Raw genomic sequence first — 17,041 nt, forward strand, 5'->3', positions numbered from 1 at the left:
CCCAGAGTAGTTGGAGGAATTAGAAAAATGTGGTTGGCCCCTAAAATGAGACTATAAATTATAGTGAGATTGCGGTAACTGCAACCATGTTTTTCTATCAGTGAAGTTTTGCTCCGGCACCATTGTTTTTCGGCGGAATGCAACGAATCCGACGGGAATATCTTTGGCACGTCCGCGCTCTACGCGGACATTCCTGATCTACATTTCGCGACGATCTCGGCGCAGTTCTAGGAAGATCTGACCCAGCTCTGCCCGTTACCCCATTCCCTTATGGTTCGCCCATCGGGCGAACGTCACGCGCTGCCCGCGAAACACGTGGTATTGCCCGTTAATAATCTAAAATTAATGTAAACATTCGAATCGACGAACGTGCCGCTCGCGGACGGGAAACTGTAACGTAGAAGCGCTAATTTTAACGATGTTCAAGGACACGACGGCCGAAGAGCCGCGGCGATTTTGCTCCTCTCTTCCTCCCTCCTCTTTCTCTCTCTCGATCTTCTCTTGCTCTGTCTGTCTCTTTCTTTCTTCCTCGAAAAGCTGCCGCTTCTATCTACGCGCGACCTCATAGGCAGTGACCTATATCTGTCGCCGCGAACTACGCCAGCGAAATGGCAATGCTGTACAATAATCGCGTCGAATCTCGTCGAGTGCAGTTTAAAACGTTGACGCGCGACGTCACGCACGAGAATAGCGCTAATCGCGATGAAAGAAAGAGAGGACGGAGGCACCGCGCTCGTTTTAAGCGGCGAGCCGACTAATCGGGCCGTTTCGTAAAACCGCCGATGAAAGATTCAACGGTGCACGTTCAGGGCCGAGGGAAGTCAAGGCGTGCCGGAAGAACCTTCCCCTTCGATCGCGTAACGCCGACCTTTCTATTCATGCGGCGTAATCGTGTCGCCGCGAAATCACGTCGTTCCCGACGACACGCGACCGAGTGCGCGCGTACTCGGTGTACACCTATACGCGTTTCAAACGACGTCGCGTTTCCCAGTCGAGCCGAAACCCGCGGACGACACGCGGACGACACGGCGGGACTTATTTTTCTCGCAACGCCGGAATCGTTTATCAATCAGTCGTATCGCTCGCCTTGATCCGCGCGTATCGCCGCCGCGACGGCGTTACGCAAAAGACGAATGAACTTTGGCAAACTTGCGAAACGAGTCGCCGTATCGGGATTCACTCTAGTCTCGCTCGGTAGATCCTGCGGGGTCAGTTTCTGTATCTTGCAGTACAGCGAAAATGCCAACAGCGAGCGGCTTTGTCTCCTTTCGAGGGGACGGTTAGGGAGAGATCCAGCGAGAATCGACAACTCGATTGATGTCGAGACGATGGCAATTCGACATCAACACCGTCGAATTGACGTCGAGCATTTCTCACTCGGGGACAAAGCAACTCGCTTTTAGCATTTTTACTATAGTGCGAGAGCGAATTCGGCAGCCTGCACCAGCGGTGCGCACTAAGGCTCGTTCACGGTCAATTCTTATAGTTAAGGAACGTCTTACTCTTTGAGTCACTTCTTAGCCAGTAAAAATAAAAATTTAGCATTCGTACGAATCATGCTTTCGGCCAAATAGTTTTCGGACATGTACTTGAGGTGACCGTAAACATAAGAGCAGACTCGGGACAAGCCTTGGTGCGCACTCAATGCGCACAGCTGCCGAATTCGCCCGCAAGATACAGAATTGACCCAACGTATCGGATTCAATTTCCTTCGCGCCGCGCCGTCCCGCGCACAGTGAGGGACAGAATGGTTGCGACACTTAATTTGAGTTTAGGAACTCGAGAAATAGATCGGGAACGCTCAAAATGGTTTCGAAACAGCCATCGAGTGAGATATTCCTCGGAGGAGAAGATCTCGGAGCTTCGAAATGTAACCCTCGATCTATAAATGCGTGTTCCTAAACTCATTAAACAACAGTGTCGCAACCATTCTGTTCATCACCTGTCATAGAAGTGGATTCCAATCAGGGTTCGATCACGAATCTTTTCTCCAGCGTGTACTCGTGGAAAGTGAAAAATTGTGCTGACCAATGCTGAAACTCGTCAACGAACTTTTGCACTTTTCACGCTGAAGGAAAAGATCTCGTTTCCCCTAGAAAACACAATGGGTATCTAGGAAACGATCGAACAATTCCGATCGGAATCAACACCGAACGTTTCCGCGATAGACGTCCCGGCCCGAGATACGAAGAGCGAGAGAAAAATACGGGAGCGATTAGACGTTACGCAACACTATAAGCAGCAAGCTTGGTACATCTTCCACGTGACGGAATCTCATCGGAATTAGCGGAGCGCCTGTTAACGCCGTGAGGCCATTAACGGGATGATATTTCGTCGCGGCGCGCGCGACGTTTGTTATTCGCCGAGAGCAGTCCCGGCCGACCCAGTTACTCGCCGCGGGCAACGGCAATTAACCCGGCTACGATACGCGACTTTATCGCGGCGTGCGTGCGTAGGCGCTAAAAATAATTGGCCGGAAGAGAGCCGAAAGTCCGAGAGCGGCGGGCGCGCGCCTCTTCCGACGCGAGCGAGTTCCGGCGCCCTTGAGCGTAGCGGGCGCGCCGCCGCCGTTGACCGTCGTTCACCAGCGCGATACCATCTCATTCACACCCCGCTGGGTGTCATTGACGGAGGGAGAGGGCTTCATTGTCCGCCTCGTCGCGTCCGCGTAGCGGTATAGTAGCGTATCACCGGGTCACGTTCCACGGGGTCCGCTCTATTAAACGCACGACGACGCTCGCGATCGCGGCCGGAATCACGATCCACGGCGCGGCCGTATTCGGGCGTCCCCGTACTCGGGGTCTTCCGGCGTCTTCGCGGCCCGGCGATCGTACCTGGTCCCGTTGCGCGATTAACGATGCACGTCCGCTCCTCCTCTCCTTCCCACGGCGCGGCTTCTCTCGGCGAGCGGACGGGCGGACGATGCGTTTTCCGCGGGCGCAACGCGTGGCACTGAACGCGCGCGCGGCGCGAGGCAGCGAAACGCGCGCTGCATGCGAATAATGTTTTTATCCGAGTACCGGCGAGTCTGGCGATACCTCGCGATACGAAGTCGACTCTTCGCTTGGCGCGTACGTTCGTACGTAAGCGCCGTCCGTCCGCCCGGCCCGCGTTCGCGCGCGAATCGCGCCGCCCGCCCTGGGACGAGCTGGTATCAGGACGACGAAGGTCCCGTCTGTCGATTAGCTTGCGTTATCCCGCGCGACAACAACGGGTACGAGCGCGAATTACTCGAACGCGAGATCGTCCGCACGCGAGCGTTATAATTCTCAAGGAAAACGCAGACGTAATCTGCAAACGACGTTCGATCGAGCATTAATTAGCGCCGCAAAACAGTCCCTCGCGTCGGAATCCTGTTTTTCTCGCACCGTATCGTAACATTAGGTATTTCGCACAAATGCCTCCGTACCTCGTATATCGCGCAGAAATACACGGGAATCCGAACAACAGTGCCATTCAGTGCTAAATACGCGCTCGGGGCGTCCCTCAAAATCAGGGACGACTCCGCGGCTTGCGGTGCTCTACAAAGTTACGACACAAAATTACAGTTGTCGGTTGTGCTCGAGTACACTTTTGCAGCGACGGTATCGCGCTAAAAACATTCACGTTTAAAGTTATCTTAAATAATTGCCAGGCTGAAAGATCGTTGGAAAGTTTCTCTCTTTTCCGACACCTCTAAAACTTCGCCTCGGAGATCATTTCTCCTTTACTTTTCGCGATCTTTTCTCGCGCACTGGAAAAAAAAACATTTTCGCTACTGTAGCTAAGCATGTGGTCTGCTAAAAATATTTTGCTGCCTATACATTTCTAAACCACAGCAAACTTACAGACAAATTTAGAATGTACTTGCGAAGGACCCGATAAAGGGGTCGAAACGTCGTGATTAAAATAAACATCAATTTTGCCACTTTGGTCGATTTAAAAAAATTTAAAAAACTCGGAAACAGTGGGGAATGGGACGTATATTCGTATGAACATTTTTGCTTAAAATGACCGATACCATCACCTCCCAGAATATTGACCTTTCCTCCTGGGACACAGTGGCGTAACTACAATGTTGGGGGCCCCCGGGCAAAAATTGAATAGGGCCCTTTATATAGGGGTCAAATTTAGGGATCATTAGAAGGTCAACTTGAAATTTTCAAATGGAAACGAAACCCCTATTTTTGACAACAAAAACGGATAGAACAGAAGATTAAGTCAAGATTTGTCATTGATCTAGCTATCTGTAAGTAATCTATAGCTCACACAAAACTCCCTCCTTTTTTCTTATACGGGCTTGGGACCAATTCTTTCGACCGTAACAGTCCAGAATATTTAGGGGGCCCTTCTAAGCTGGGGCCCCCAGACCGTGCCAGGGCTTCCCGGGTGGTAGTTACGCCACTGCTGGGACACCTTGTATAGTCAAATCAACGCGTTTATTGTTTTGTATATACGCAACAATATAATCTTTTCTTAGAAGCATTTAACAATCTTACATTCCAACAATATTACGGTCTCATTTAAATACTATAATTGTCACTTCAAAAATAAATATAATTATTTTGACAATAAAATCATTTTAATCATTGTAACCTTTGATTTGAGAAGATATTATTTTCCATCCAATATCGTTTCCTTTCCTTTCAAGAAAATTATTCTTAAATAATAAGCATATATTTTTCTTGATTGAATGATATAAAATTGCTTCATTCAAGTAAGTTTTTCTTCCTTTAACGCGATATAATCTCATTTTAAGATTTTAAGACGTTGAAACTAAACGCATTTGTAAAAGAAGAATATTCTGTGCGTGCGGCAATTTTTCATTTTTCATCTGCATCCCAGGTAAATAACGTCGATTTCGCTTTCTCGGATCAATTCGGGCCGCAGATATCTTCGCGTGGATAGAATAAAGGCAAATCTCGAGAGCAAGATTACCGCGGTAAGACGCGACCCGAATAATGTCCCGACATTTGCATACGCATCACGCCGAGGATATCCGTCATTCACCGTGCGGCCGCGACGCGCTCCCGATTGCGGACAATGGGCCACAGAGCACGAGAGGTTGGCTTTCATTAACGCTTCCGAGCTTGCGAAAACACGGTCGCGTGGCGCGACACGGCGCGGCCTGTTATCTCTCTGTAAGCACCGATTATCACCGTAGTAGCAACACCGGCGTTGGTAAATACACAATGACGAGTAACATGTGACGGTTAACGTGTTCGACATATGTTGTCTCCACTAGGGTGAGAACTCGAGATATTCCGGGATGCGTGGACGTGCGTGTTTTAACACTTTTTATTATCCGTCCGATTCAATTAGATTATTATTAACGAGAGGTAAGCTTCAACGTCGCCAGTGGTAATTAAAAAACTTCAACGATTGCTTGACCATGTCTGGCAAAATTTTGATGTTTAAACTCACAACGTTTCGACCATGGTTTGTGGTCCTTTTCAAGTGACAATTGTATCAAAAGTTCAGTGTGGTTGAAGGGACAGATCTTGATTTCCCAAAGGGCAGAACATGACATACTTGAAAAGGACCACAAACCATGGTCGAAACGTCGTGAGTTTAAAATTTTGCCAGACATGGTCAAGTACTCATTGAAGTCTTTTAAATTATTATCGTTCGCGTAAGGATAAAAAGTTCTGTCTTTTGTAAAATGTAGCTTTGGAAACCCAGTCATTTCTAATGCACTGAAGATAAATAATGAGATTATTTAGTAAAACAATAACATAAAGCGCACGGAGAGATTAAATCGGCTTAGAGCTGATGACGTGAAATTTGATGATGTAAAACACTAGGCTTAGCAAGCTAGTTAATGCTTAATTGCAAGAATGCGTTATGCCGTAATGAACAGACCCGTGGGAAGTGGACATTTAACGTTCATTAACGTACTTAACGTTATGGAAATAGAGTCGCGTGGCGTGACACATGTTATCGTTTTGTAAGCACTAGCTATCGGAGAAAACTTAGTCGTTTCGCATAGAAATTTTGTGCGTCACTCCTTACATCGCATTTTCACCAATTTCCAATTTTGCGCGAGGACTACGTAGCTAATTGTAAGTCACTAAGTTTATGTGTCATCCGAAGCTGCGTAAACAAACTTAAAAGCTTACTTGAAATCTCACTTTTCGATAGGCTGCTTTACCCAAGTTCGTTTACTCTGCAAAATTATATTATACTTTACTGATATTCATAGCTTTACTCTTGCAAATTTATACTTTCTGAATAAACTGATAAAAAGAAAGAGTTAAAAGTGACTTTTATGGCAAATACGCGTTCACGAGAAGCTTTCCCTGGGACAATTAATATCTTCGTCTTGCTACAAAAAAATGAATTGGAAAATTGATAAAAAATCAGAAGAGCCTAACGCAAACCCCTAATGGACTCCAAACAGTTCCCCCTTGTCCTACCCGACGTTTCTATTTTCTAATTTTTATTTTCGCATCGGTAAATACTGTTATAAGAATAGCGTTAGTATTATTGCAAGTTTCTACATTCGTGATCCGCTAACTCGATTTCTCGGTACGAGGAAACAGCGGTGTTTCAGTCAAAGAGCAGAAAGAAATCGGCGCTCGTCTGCTTCGCGATTTCCGCTCGCTCGCTCGCGATCGGATCGGGAGGGTCGCAGGATCCGAGCGTTGCAGACGGACGGCATAAATGCGGCGGTGTAACGCAACAGATGCACGATATTTACATAATACGTCACTGTTCCTGCTGCCACACCCGCACGCACAGCTGCACGTGAGTCTCTTTTTCTTCGTTCTTCCCTTGGCCATGTTCGCCGATGCGTTTTTCCCCTCTCTCTCTCTCCCTTTCTCGCCCGTGGAATCCGCTCGGCCGAGCCTCCCTCCGGAGGAGGAAGCGTTCCGTGTCCTCTCGAACGTCGTTAGCGCACTGATGCACTATCGCGACGCGCCGTCCGATAGCCCGTCCGGAACTTGGCGTGCAACGCGTGCTCTCGATATGCAGGTGGCATGGAACGGAACGGAAACGCAGGCGGCCCGATGTATATTTTCACGGCGAGATTTTTACCGCGCGCCGACGAATTGCGGGGCGATTCGCGCTATCTCCGGCCTTCTCTACTCCCTTCTCCTTTGTGTCGTTTTCGGGAAATCGACGGACGTGCCCCGGACTCCTTTGCTCCTTATCGCGCGTCGGACGATGCGGAGTTTATCGGCTCGCGGGCCGTGGCCTCACTTTGAACGTCGCGCACTGGTACACACGGTCGAGGGGGCGGCCGGCGGCTAAGCATCCACTCGATTAGATTCAATTCCGTTTAATTGCGTTAAAGCACGGGCCCGTTGAATACTTCCTTTATCTTCACGCGCTCGCGCACGCGGCGGTGGTGTCGACGGGGGGTCAGGAACAGCGACTGCTCGGGGAAGATTGATACAGGTTCGACCGGCGACTGGCTCGCTAGGAACGTGACCTCATTCCGTGAATCACCAATTTTATAATAGTAACTGCCTTTGAGCTTTTCCCGCCACTTTGTGTACCGCGCGCCGGAGTATCCAGCGGTCCCTCGGACGCTCTTCCTCGCGTCCGCGGCGAGGAGCTTCGACGAGGGTACACGCGATGCTTCGCCCGGCGATTTGCGTGATCAAATCGCAGCGGCGGCGCCAATCAGTAGATAAAGCCAATTTTTAGCGTATCGCGACGCGACGCTAGGTCGAGGTTCACCAAGTGCGAAAAAAGAAAAGAAATATTGCGAGATAACGAAGCCGAATAGAACTGCTTATTGTCGCTCGACACGACAGTGTCCTCTTCCGTTCGCGACCGAATCAATCGCGCGAATTTAATCGTGACAATCACAGGTGACGAGGCAGCCTTCGTAACTCGAGCAATTGGAGCGTAGGCGAAGTTCGCGGGAAGTAAGCCGGTTTCTTCCGCGGACGATCGGCAAACGATCGGCGAACGATCGGCGAGTTCCACGGCAGTTCCTCAAGTTCGCCGATATTACTTCCAGCCGATCGACGATCGACCCAAAATTCAATATGCGCCCGGACGGACGCGGTCCCGTTGACGCGGCGAGTATACGCGTCCGTGCGTGGGCGTCATCGACGCGTGCGTGAATGCGTTACAATTCGCACGCTTTACTTCTTCTCCGTTCCTCCTCTTAATCGGTGGCCGCCGCGCGTATAACGTTATATAAATACGAGATTATTTCGGTCCGGGATCCGTGCGTTTGGCGGCACGCCAGGCGGCAGGGGTTGGACTGACTGCACTAATAACGCGGCTGCGATACGCACGCCGGCGGTTGCATAACAGGTAGCTCAAGTGGAGGGCGGTACCGTGTGTGGTAGGTTCAATTACGACGGTGATGACGATGACGACGACGACGACGACGACAACGACGACGACGACAATGATGAGGACGACGTCGAAGCGCGCTTCGGTCCGCTGATATAACGATCGCGCAGCTCGTTATTATGTAAATTGCATTAACGGTAGCCGCACGCCCTGCCTTTGTGTCCCCCATTGCTTTTATAACGTAGGTAAAGTCGCGTCAATCCAGAGGCTCGGATCCCCCGCGGAGTTAAATTCGAGTGTCCCTCTCCGTAGAGACGTACGAATCCAAGATGTTTTATCATTCCATACACTGAGAATCGAAAAACAGCAATAGTTCCCGAATTTTTGCTCATTCTCAACTTTTAATCTTAATACGCAAATGCTTACTTAAAAAAAAGTAATGTCTGCTGAAAAATACAATACCATCTAACGACTAAAGTTGTAAGCGATATTGTATTAAAGAAAACATGATTACTGAACAATTTTATTATTGAGTGATGTGTAATTCCGTAACCATTACTGTTGACCACCAGCATTAAAATAATATGTAAATAATATGTAGTCTAACAGTAGGGTAGAAAACATATACATATAAATAGTTAGCTCAGCGTACTAGGCTAGTAATCCGAAATCTTAGGGTCGAATCCCACATACAAAAAAATTAGAAAAAAACTAGTGGAAAAGTTTTTTATTTTCAATAAAATCTTGTACCAAAACCATTACTGGTTTTTATCGTAATGATTGTGGAAATACAGTACTGATTCAATACTGGATTAGTAAGTAACAGTCAATCAGTTGATCTACAATATTCATTACTGTAGAATCCGTAATAGTTATTGTAAAATCCGTACTGATTACTGGGACAATGCTTACTGTAGAAAGACTAGAAGTTAAAAACGAGGAAAAATGTTATAACCATCACTGCTTTTCAGCTCTCAGTGTACAGCACACAAATATTGAATCAACATCTCAGAAACGTTCCATTGCAATAGTGCATCAACGTTACGAAATGTAGACTCAACGTTGAAAAGATATTGCAAGAACGTCTAATGTCCGCTGAATTGTAATGTCTTGTGAACGTTACAATTCAACATTCAGTAAACATTGTTGAAGTACATTGAGTTAACATTAGTCGCGTTTAGCAGAATATTTTTTACAACTGTTGCAAGTGCTGAAATTGAATTATTCCACTAAAATTTTTGTGTACGTAATTTTTATGTGTTACAGTACACAAAAATTTTCAATAATTGAAACACTATTGCAACAGCATATTCCTGAGACACGCGCCGATACCTTTTATAATATCGACAACATAGCATAAAGTTGTAAATATATAAAAGAGCAAAAATGAAGTGAATTGCTTTAAAGTGCCGCTTATTAGCGACTCGTCAAATTTTTGATCCGCATCTGGTCACCTTACCCTGATATAAATTCGTTTTAAGGTAAAAACTCTCAGATTCGAATAAAAAGTTCAAGTTCTAATCGATTCGATTCGATTTGAATAGTTTGCGCTTCTCTGTTCCAAAGTCAAGCTATTCAGTGCGACTGCACTTTTTGAACACGTGCAAATACGAAGAGCTAGAAATAATCCGGAAATAATCACCAGATTCAGCATAAATCCAGCGTGTGAACAAATGCGAAAAAGATCAAAGCGTTCGTGTTAAATCGCGTGATTAATCCGCGTTGAAAACTTTCTGAAATCTAAGATCCAGTCCGATTTCCCCGAAAGGTCATGGGTTTTGGTCGATTCTAATTCGCTGTATATGCGCGTATAGAAACGAGTAATTCTTTGATTTTGTCGAGAGAAACGTTGAGCCTTGTACTCCAAAGTGTCTGTAACCGTTGCACAGAGTTCACATTTTTTATTATCCGGGTACTCTAATGTCTTCTATAATGTTTTATTTACAGTAGCGCTTATGTACCGTACTGTTAACATTGCATTTTTGAAGTAGCTATTTCTTCCAACAAATAAGAGCGGTCGCTTCGATTCCTACGATGTTTGTTGAACGGAGCTGCCGCGGTAACGAAAGAATGCCGTCCATTTATTATGCACGGATAACGATCGCAATACGCATGTTACTTGTTGTAAATACACCGCGTTGATTGCGTCGGGAACGTGACACAACTGAAACCGCACATAACGCATCGGTGTCTATTGCGAACGTGAAGTATTCTATGAAAGATTACGTAACAACGTCAGGACTACATCACAGATATCTTGATTGTGCCAGAAACTGAAGATTATTTGGGTTTAAATTAGACCCGGCCATGTTTACACTAAGAAAAATATCCGATGAAAAATGTGATCGGTTTTTCGATCAAATTTCCTCGGTAACTGCATTTCATCGGACAAATTTCATCGGATATACACATAATTTAATGGGAAAAATTAACCATTGGAAACACTATTTAATCGGTTTACCCGATGGAAATTTTTCTCAGTGCAGAGAAGGAACCTTAAGGATGTGCAATGAATATAGTGCACTATATTATATTGTAATTCAAAACCCCTCGCGTATTACGATATCGTTACGATCGATTGAATTACGTGCGTAAGAAGTTCCTTAGAGTTTAAAATGCAAAATATAATTGTATTAAGTAGAGCCTTCTCTTAGTATATAGAGCGTTTCCAATTTCATGGACGAGAGACGTGATTAAAAATCACAATGTAACCTGGGTGTTTAGAATATAATTTGGTACGCTTGCACGGTGTAATTTCGTGTATCGAACTGCTACCGTTAGAAATAAAAGAACTTTCGTGGAGGGAGGGGGAGAGGGGGGGGAGTGAAAAGGGGAGGACGGTGGGAAGACGAACGCGAAAATAATAAATGTGTGACAGAAATAGCGGGCGGGAAATACAGTTGTGTCTGTGCGTGTCTCTGTATGCAGATCTGATGTATGAAAGTTCGATCGAGTCGAAAGAGTACTCGTGAAAGAGTGGAGCGTGATCCGAGATGCGGATGTACGAACGCTGCCGACGAAATAATAACGATGACGATGATCGACACTACTCCCGACACTACTACGTCGTATGCCGCTACGTCACGATGCTCTAATCGTCAAAAATAACGGAGCAGCTGCTCCCACATAGAAAACGTTCTGGGATCTAATTGGAACCGGATCCAATTTCCCAAAAGAATCATCGACTCTGCCTGGGAAATCTATGGAGATTCAGATCAGAAGCGCAATGTTTTGCGATCTTAAATTAAATTGGAAAAAAAAACAGAAAGTCTGAAAGAGAAGATTACACTTGCTCCTCCCGGGAGTCTCCTCCAAAGCTTTTTCTGATTTTTGTTTTGTCGCCAGCGATAAATGTCCAGATGATGTAGTATTATTACAAGGCAGCTCAGTTTTTCAAATTCAGCGAATTATTTATGAAGAGAATAATTTCGGACAGATAAAAATGAAAGACATTCGCCTAAACTAAAAAGACGAAAAATATATATAGAAATCCAAGAATCTCTTGCGACTTATAAATGTCCAAAATATTCATATTCTCTTCTCGTAAAAATTTCTTCGGTAAAATGAAATAAAGATGCCATTTATTACGTTCAATGTTAGGAAAAGAAAGAATATTTGTCTCGTCTTTATTATAGTAATTCATTACTTTTGCTAATTATTTAATAATGTAATAATTTTCTATGATATAAATTTTATATAAGTTTGTCTAGTTTTTCACAATTCTTAATCAAACAAACTAGGATTTTCTTGTAACTAGTGCTATTTAAAGTATTAATAATAAAAAAATTAATATATTCTCGCAGTCGAGCGAAATTGACGTAACTCTCGTTGTTCTAAATTGTTCCACAAAAATATATACCCGTGAAAAAAGAAACGCAAATTCCAGCGTTGTGTCCGTCGCAAATTTTCCAGAGAGAAAACCCATATTCGCGATAAGAACGGATTCTCCAACTGATATCGCGATGCCGCAATAGATCGGTACATCAATTCGGATTCGTATTCGTGTGGGCGTTCTGATCGGAATCCACAACCGGGAAAATTTTGGGAAATTTCTATGCGGGAAGAGAACGACACTTAACAATGGCATATCGTCTGGCGATCGCATGTCGTTCTGCGACAGTGCTAGCGTGTACATACATACAATGTATGATCTACGTATGTATTTGCCGCGATTGCGTTCCGCGTTGGAACGCGTGAAGACAGAGAGAGAGTGTAACAGAAACAGAGTACAGACAACTTACGGGTATAGGTCATTTGGCCCTGGTAGTAAGAAGGAAGGTACACGTGTTGCGCGTGCGGAGGCTGCCCGTACACATTCATGGCTGCCGTGCCGATTTCATCACCACCTACATACATCGTACACGCCGTCGAGGTAAGGTCATGGTTTCATCAGAAACGCTAATTTCGCACCATATACACTGTTTGTTTTTTCTCTCTTTTTTTTTCTAAGTTTCGCTCTCTATCACTGGGTTGTTTAAAAAAAAAACTAATGCCGAAGAACTACGCAGGAGTTGGGAACGAGACGCGCGCCTGGCGCGGATTCCGGTTTGTTCAATAAGCAATACCGAGCATCGCTAAGTTACGAACCGAACTATGAACTACATCCACTGTTCTTTGCTGGACGGACAAGTACGTCTTTCTACGTGCTTGGCTACGGGTCGTTCCGAGATAGGAGCGAGGATATTTAAATGTCCCTACTGTCGGAAATGAGTTCTGCCACGCTAGAACAAAACTAAGTCTTTAATAGGAAGTTTCTACGTCTACGCGAACTCTATGTTAACGCAAATACATTATTGGATCAACAGGCAATTCTTTACTTTAATATGCGATTTAGGATTTTACAAGATCGAGATAACGTTAGACAATCCCGGACTCTGTTCTCGTTGAAATTACTCAATTCGTATTTCATTTTTAAATCCGTTACATGAATACGCGATCAGTTTTACAATCGCTTATTCTTTAATCTCGACAGAGGTATAAAATACAACAACCCAGTGAATTGGCTAAGTGCATGCTTTTGCAACATAACATAAACGCAACAATCAAGCAAATAATAATTCCACGTAGCATTTTGATATCCACTTCGTAACTTTAGGCAGATCTAAGAACCTAGACCTTCGATAGATAGAGCTAATCTTCTCTTCTGGAAACTCGCGATTTCTTCTGTCTATTTATTCCGACTATCTCGTACAGTTTATGCCGTTGCGGTCGTGTGGAGCGGGAGAGGGTCAGATCAGTTTCTATCGGGTAGCGCCAAGTTTCACATGCTGATAGGTGTTCGCGTCATGCATCGTACGCGGACATGCGGAAAACTATTTCGTTCTCAGAACTCTACCGCTAATTCAGTACTTCTATCTAATCCTCGCATTACGAATTTAACGAATATTTACCTGTCGATTTATAGAATATATAAATATATACTTGTACGTCTACCTTTAGTTTATTTTCCGTAATTCTCTAAACAGTACGTTTTCGTGATTCTCCTCCATGCAATGACACCTTATGGATTTTACTTTCCTGGCGTACTGATTACTATATCGAAAAGCTTCGTCTTCATTTTGAGACTATCTTATTTTATCCATATATAATATACGCGAAAATATATCCATGTAATAACGTTTAGATAATGTGCCACTTATTCGCAGGTAGATACATTTAGTAAGATATAACTTCGTCTTATTAAAAAGTTTATTAGATACTGTCTCTATGCATGTTATCAACGTAAGCGAAAACGCCGTTGTACTATCAGTTTTCATTTTCTCTCACTATTATCTCTACTTTATGTCGCTGCTAAAACCCTAATGTGCAAGGCAAAATAATTGTGCTAAGCAATAAGCTGTCAGAATATATGTTTATAAAATTTATTGCGATATCAGAAACGAGTTGTTTCTGAAACAATTGCAGTACTATCCTATGTACGTAAAGTAAACGTTAAGTTTTTCATAATGGTCTGGTTCGTTCCAATATCGCAAGCCCTCGTCAATAAATAATGCAGCAAATAGAAATAGTAAGCAGCAAAAAGATAACAACTGGTTCCGTGAATTAAATACGAGTACTCACCGCCCTCGTCTTCGCTGTCACTCATAAATGTCTCCTGCATGGATTCGGGTGCCTGAACTCTGTATTTCTCTTCAATGGTGACGGTATGTGTTGTGGTGATGACAGTCTCTGTGACAACTTTCAGCGTTTCGATGACACTTATGTAGCCCAGTTTTTGTGCGATATCCAGAGCGGTCTGTCCATTCTGCAAAAAGTAATTTACATTGAGTGCGATTATATTAAACTCTGACTTTTAATGTACAGAATTTCAACGTAAAGACCGAAAACTTACGTTAGTTACGGCATTCGGTTTAGCTTTACTTTCCAACAGCAGGTTAATAACAAGCGTGTGCCCTTGTTGCGCTGCTTGATGGAGAGGAGTATAGCCAGCGTTGGTGCTGCTGTCAACGGCAGCACCAGATCTCAGGAGGAATCGTACCATAGCTGCCTGACCAAAATGAGACGCCACGTGCAATGGCGTATATCCAGCCTGGAGAAAATACAATAAGACATAAGATCCTTTTTTGCATTATTGGATGTAATGTCTATTGAACAATTGAGTTAGATTTTATATAATTTCACGAGTTATTTTACAATTTAATTCAACTTATTTGTAGCGATCCTTTAAGACCAACGGCAATCACACTACTGCACTGTGTCATGTAGATAGGTGTTATTTTCAAGTTATCAATGGACATATAGAGCAATGAACAATCACTTGCGAAAATTACATCATCTGTGGTAATTTAATTGTGTATAAAGTGCTAACGTACTGTGACTAAAGACACAATAGTAGTCGCGTTGATATTACTGTAATCATAATGAATACTTATTTTTAGCTCTGCGAATCATTTCGGCAAGTTCACGCACGCACGGAAGTTAGAGAAGGGATTATCAATTATGTTACCTTAGTTTTAGCGTCGATTTGAGCACCATTCTTCATAAGAATGGAGGCGACGTTGACTTTATCTTCTTGTGCGCATAAATGTAGAGGCGTAAGGCCATTCTGTAAAGTGTAAAAATAAATATTAACGTAAGATTTTATAAATAAAAGTTTGTTGAAAATTATCTCGCTCTCCTTTTTTTACCCACCTTCGCTTTGTGATTCGTGTCTGCTTTATGCTCGATAAGAAGGGTTGACATATCAGTATGGCCTTCTTGTGCGCTCAAATGCAACGGCGTGAAACCAGCCTTTGATTCTGCGTTAGCTTTCGCTCCGTATTCTAGCAAAGTAGTCGCAATGTCCATCTATCGGAAACAAGAATGATATTATTTTGCAGTCGCGGAGACTCTTAATCATTAAAGTCGTGTCACCGTACCTGATTTTTGCGTGCAGCGATATGCAATGGTGTATGGCCATTCTTAGCCATCGCATGTGGTGAAGCTCCCTTATCGAGTAAAAGTAAAGCCACGTTTTGATGATCGTAATGAGAAGCTACATGAAGAGGCGTTACCCCGTTCTGCAATTAACAGACAAGAAAATTGTTTGTCAAAATCTCACGTAATATAAAATAATGCGGCGTGACGCATGCAAATTCATGAGCCTTGTCATTCATTTTAAATATTAAAAAAAAGCGCTTACCTTTCCTTGAGCGTCAACAGGCGCATTCTTTTGTAGCAACAACCGTGCTACGTTCATATTACCATACTTGGCCGCTAAATGCAAGGGAGTAAATCCTTTCTTGGTCGTTGCGGTAAGAGAGGCGTTATTTTCTAATAAAACGGATGCAACCTGTGTACGATCATAGAGACGCGTTATGAAAGGAATCTCAGGTTCTCTTACGTTATATATGTAACATTTTGTAATCTTACCTCCTCCTGGCCTTCTTTAGCAGCGATATGAAGCGGTGTATATAAATCCTTCGTTGTAGCATCTACGCCCGCACCATGCTGCAGCAGTAACATCACAATATCGACGTTACCCAAGCGGGAAGCAACGTGAAGCGGTGTCTGTTCCTCCTACAAATAATTTACACTTCTTTATATCCGCACTTTATATAACGAATTCATTCTCGACGATGAAACTTACTCATGCTAATTGTTATTCATCAAGCACTGTACTTACTCTTGCTCTAGCGTCGACTTGGGCGCCGTTTCTAAGAAGTATCCTAATAATATCAGTTTGGTTCGCCCTGGCAGCTAAGTGTAATGGCGTTTCACCTCTTACTGTCGGTATATCGGGGCTGGCCTCGTGTTGTAATAAGTAAATCACGATATTCATACATCCCATAAAACTTGCTACGTGCAGTGGAGTTAATCCAGACTGTAAAAAATACACACGACACTGCTACTTTTCGTACATTTGTAACCACCTGATGGTATTCCAGTGAACATTATGAGTAAGTATCTAACACAATAAGTAATATAAAATTAAGAATGAATAAAAAGAGAGAGAGAGAGAGAGAAGCTTGAAAATGCCGTACCTCAGTCGTGGCTTCGATGCTCGCCTTGTGCTTCAGGAGGAGTTCGACGACCTTTATACGATTCTTCTTGCATGCGATGTGAAGAGGAGTAAATCCATTGAGCGCTCGCGCATTGGGATCGGCGTTCCTGTCGAGGAGTAGTTTAGCTACGCGTACGTGGCCGCAGTGTGCGGCCACATGCAGCGCAGTCAAATAGTCCACTGTCACTTCGTCCACGGGTGCACGGTGGTACAACAAAATTCTCGCGGCGTCAACGTGATCCCCTTGAGAAGCCATGTGCAACGGGGCAAGACCATTCTGTCAATGGAAACCAAGCGACAATTAATACAGGGAAAGCTATTTGC

At 44.1% G+C, this 17,041-nt stretch overlaps 1 protein-coding gene across 12 annotated transcripts in view; it reads right to left on the reverse strand.

Annotated features, from left to right (window-relative positions):
- The window catches only part of LOC105565752 (microtubule-associated protein futsch-like), a 100,043-nt gene that overhangs the window by 51,094 nt on the left and 31,908 nt on the right, over nucleotides 1–17,041 (reverse strand). For 11 of the 12 annotated variants that reach the window (XR_001009218.1, XR_001009217.1, XR_001009220.1 and 8 more), the window contains exons 8-17: nucleotides 16,698–16,994; nucleotides 16,340–16,537; nucleotides 16,087–16,233; nucleotides 15,857–16,006; nucleotides 15,594–15,734; nucleotides 15,367–15,522; nucleotides 15,182–15,280; nucleotides 14,567–14,764; nucleotides 14,296–14,479; nucleotides 12,477–12,581 (exon numbers count right to left, since the gene is read on the reverse strand). Coding sequence is in view for 3 of the 12 variants with exons in the window: in XM_012019197.1 (XP_011874587.1) it covers nucleotides 12,477–12,581; nucleotides 14,296–14,479; nucleotides 14,567–14,764; nucleotides 15,182–15,280; nucleotides 15,367–15,522; nucleotides 15,594–15,734; nucleotides 15,857–16,006; nucleotides 16,087–16,233; nucleotides 16,340–16,537; nucleotides 16,698–16,994 (1,675 nt within the window). In the remaining 9 variants the exon portion in view is untranslated. The remainder of the gene's footprint in view (nucleotides 1–12,476; nucleotides 12,582–14,295; nucleotides 14,480–14,566; nucleotides 14,765–15,181; nucleotides 15,281–15,366; nucleotides 15,523–15,593; nucleotides 15,735–15,856; nucleotides 16,007–16,086; nucleotides 16,234–16,339; nucleotides 16,538–16,697; nucleotides 16,995–17,041) is intronic. The other variant, XR_001009219.1, reaches the window with a different exon arrangement.

The sequence above is a fragment of the Vollenhovia emeryi genome, unplaced genomic scaffold (genome assembly GCF_000949405.1).
Source record: "Vollenhovia emeryi isolate VEMERY1.0 unplaced genomic scaffold, V.emery_V1.0 DF939149.1, whole genome shotgun sequence".
NCBI lineage: Eukaryota > Metazoa > Arthropoda > Insecta > Hymenoptera > Formicidae > Vollenhovia > Vollenhovia emeryi.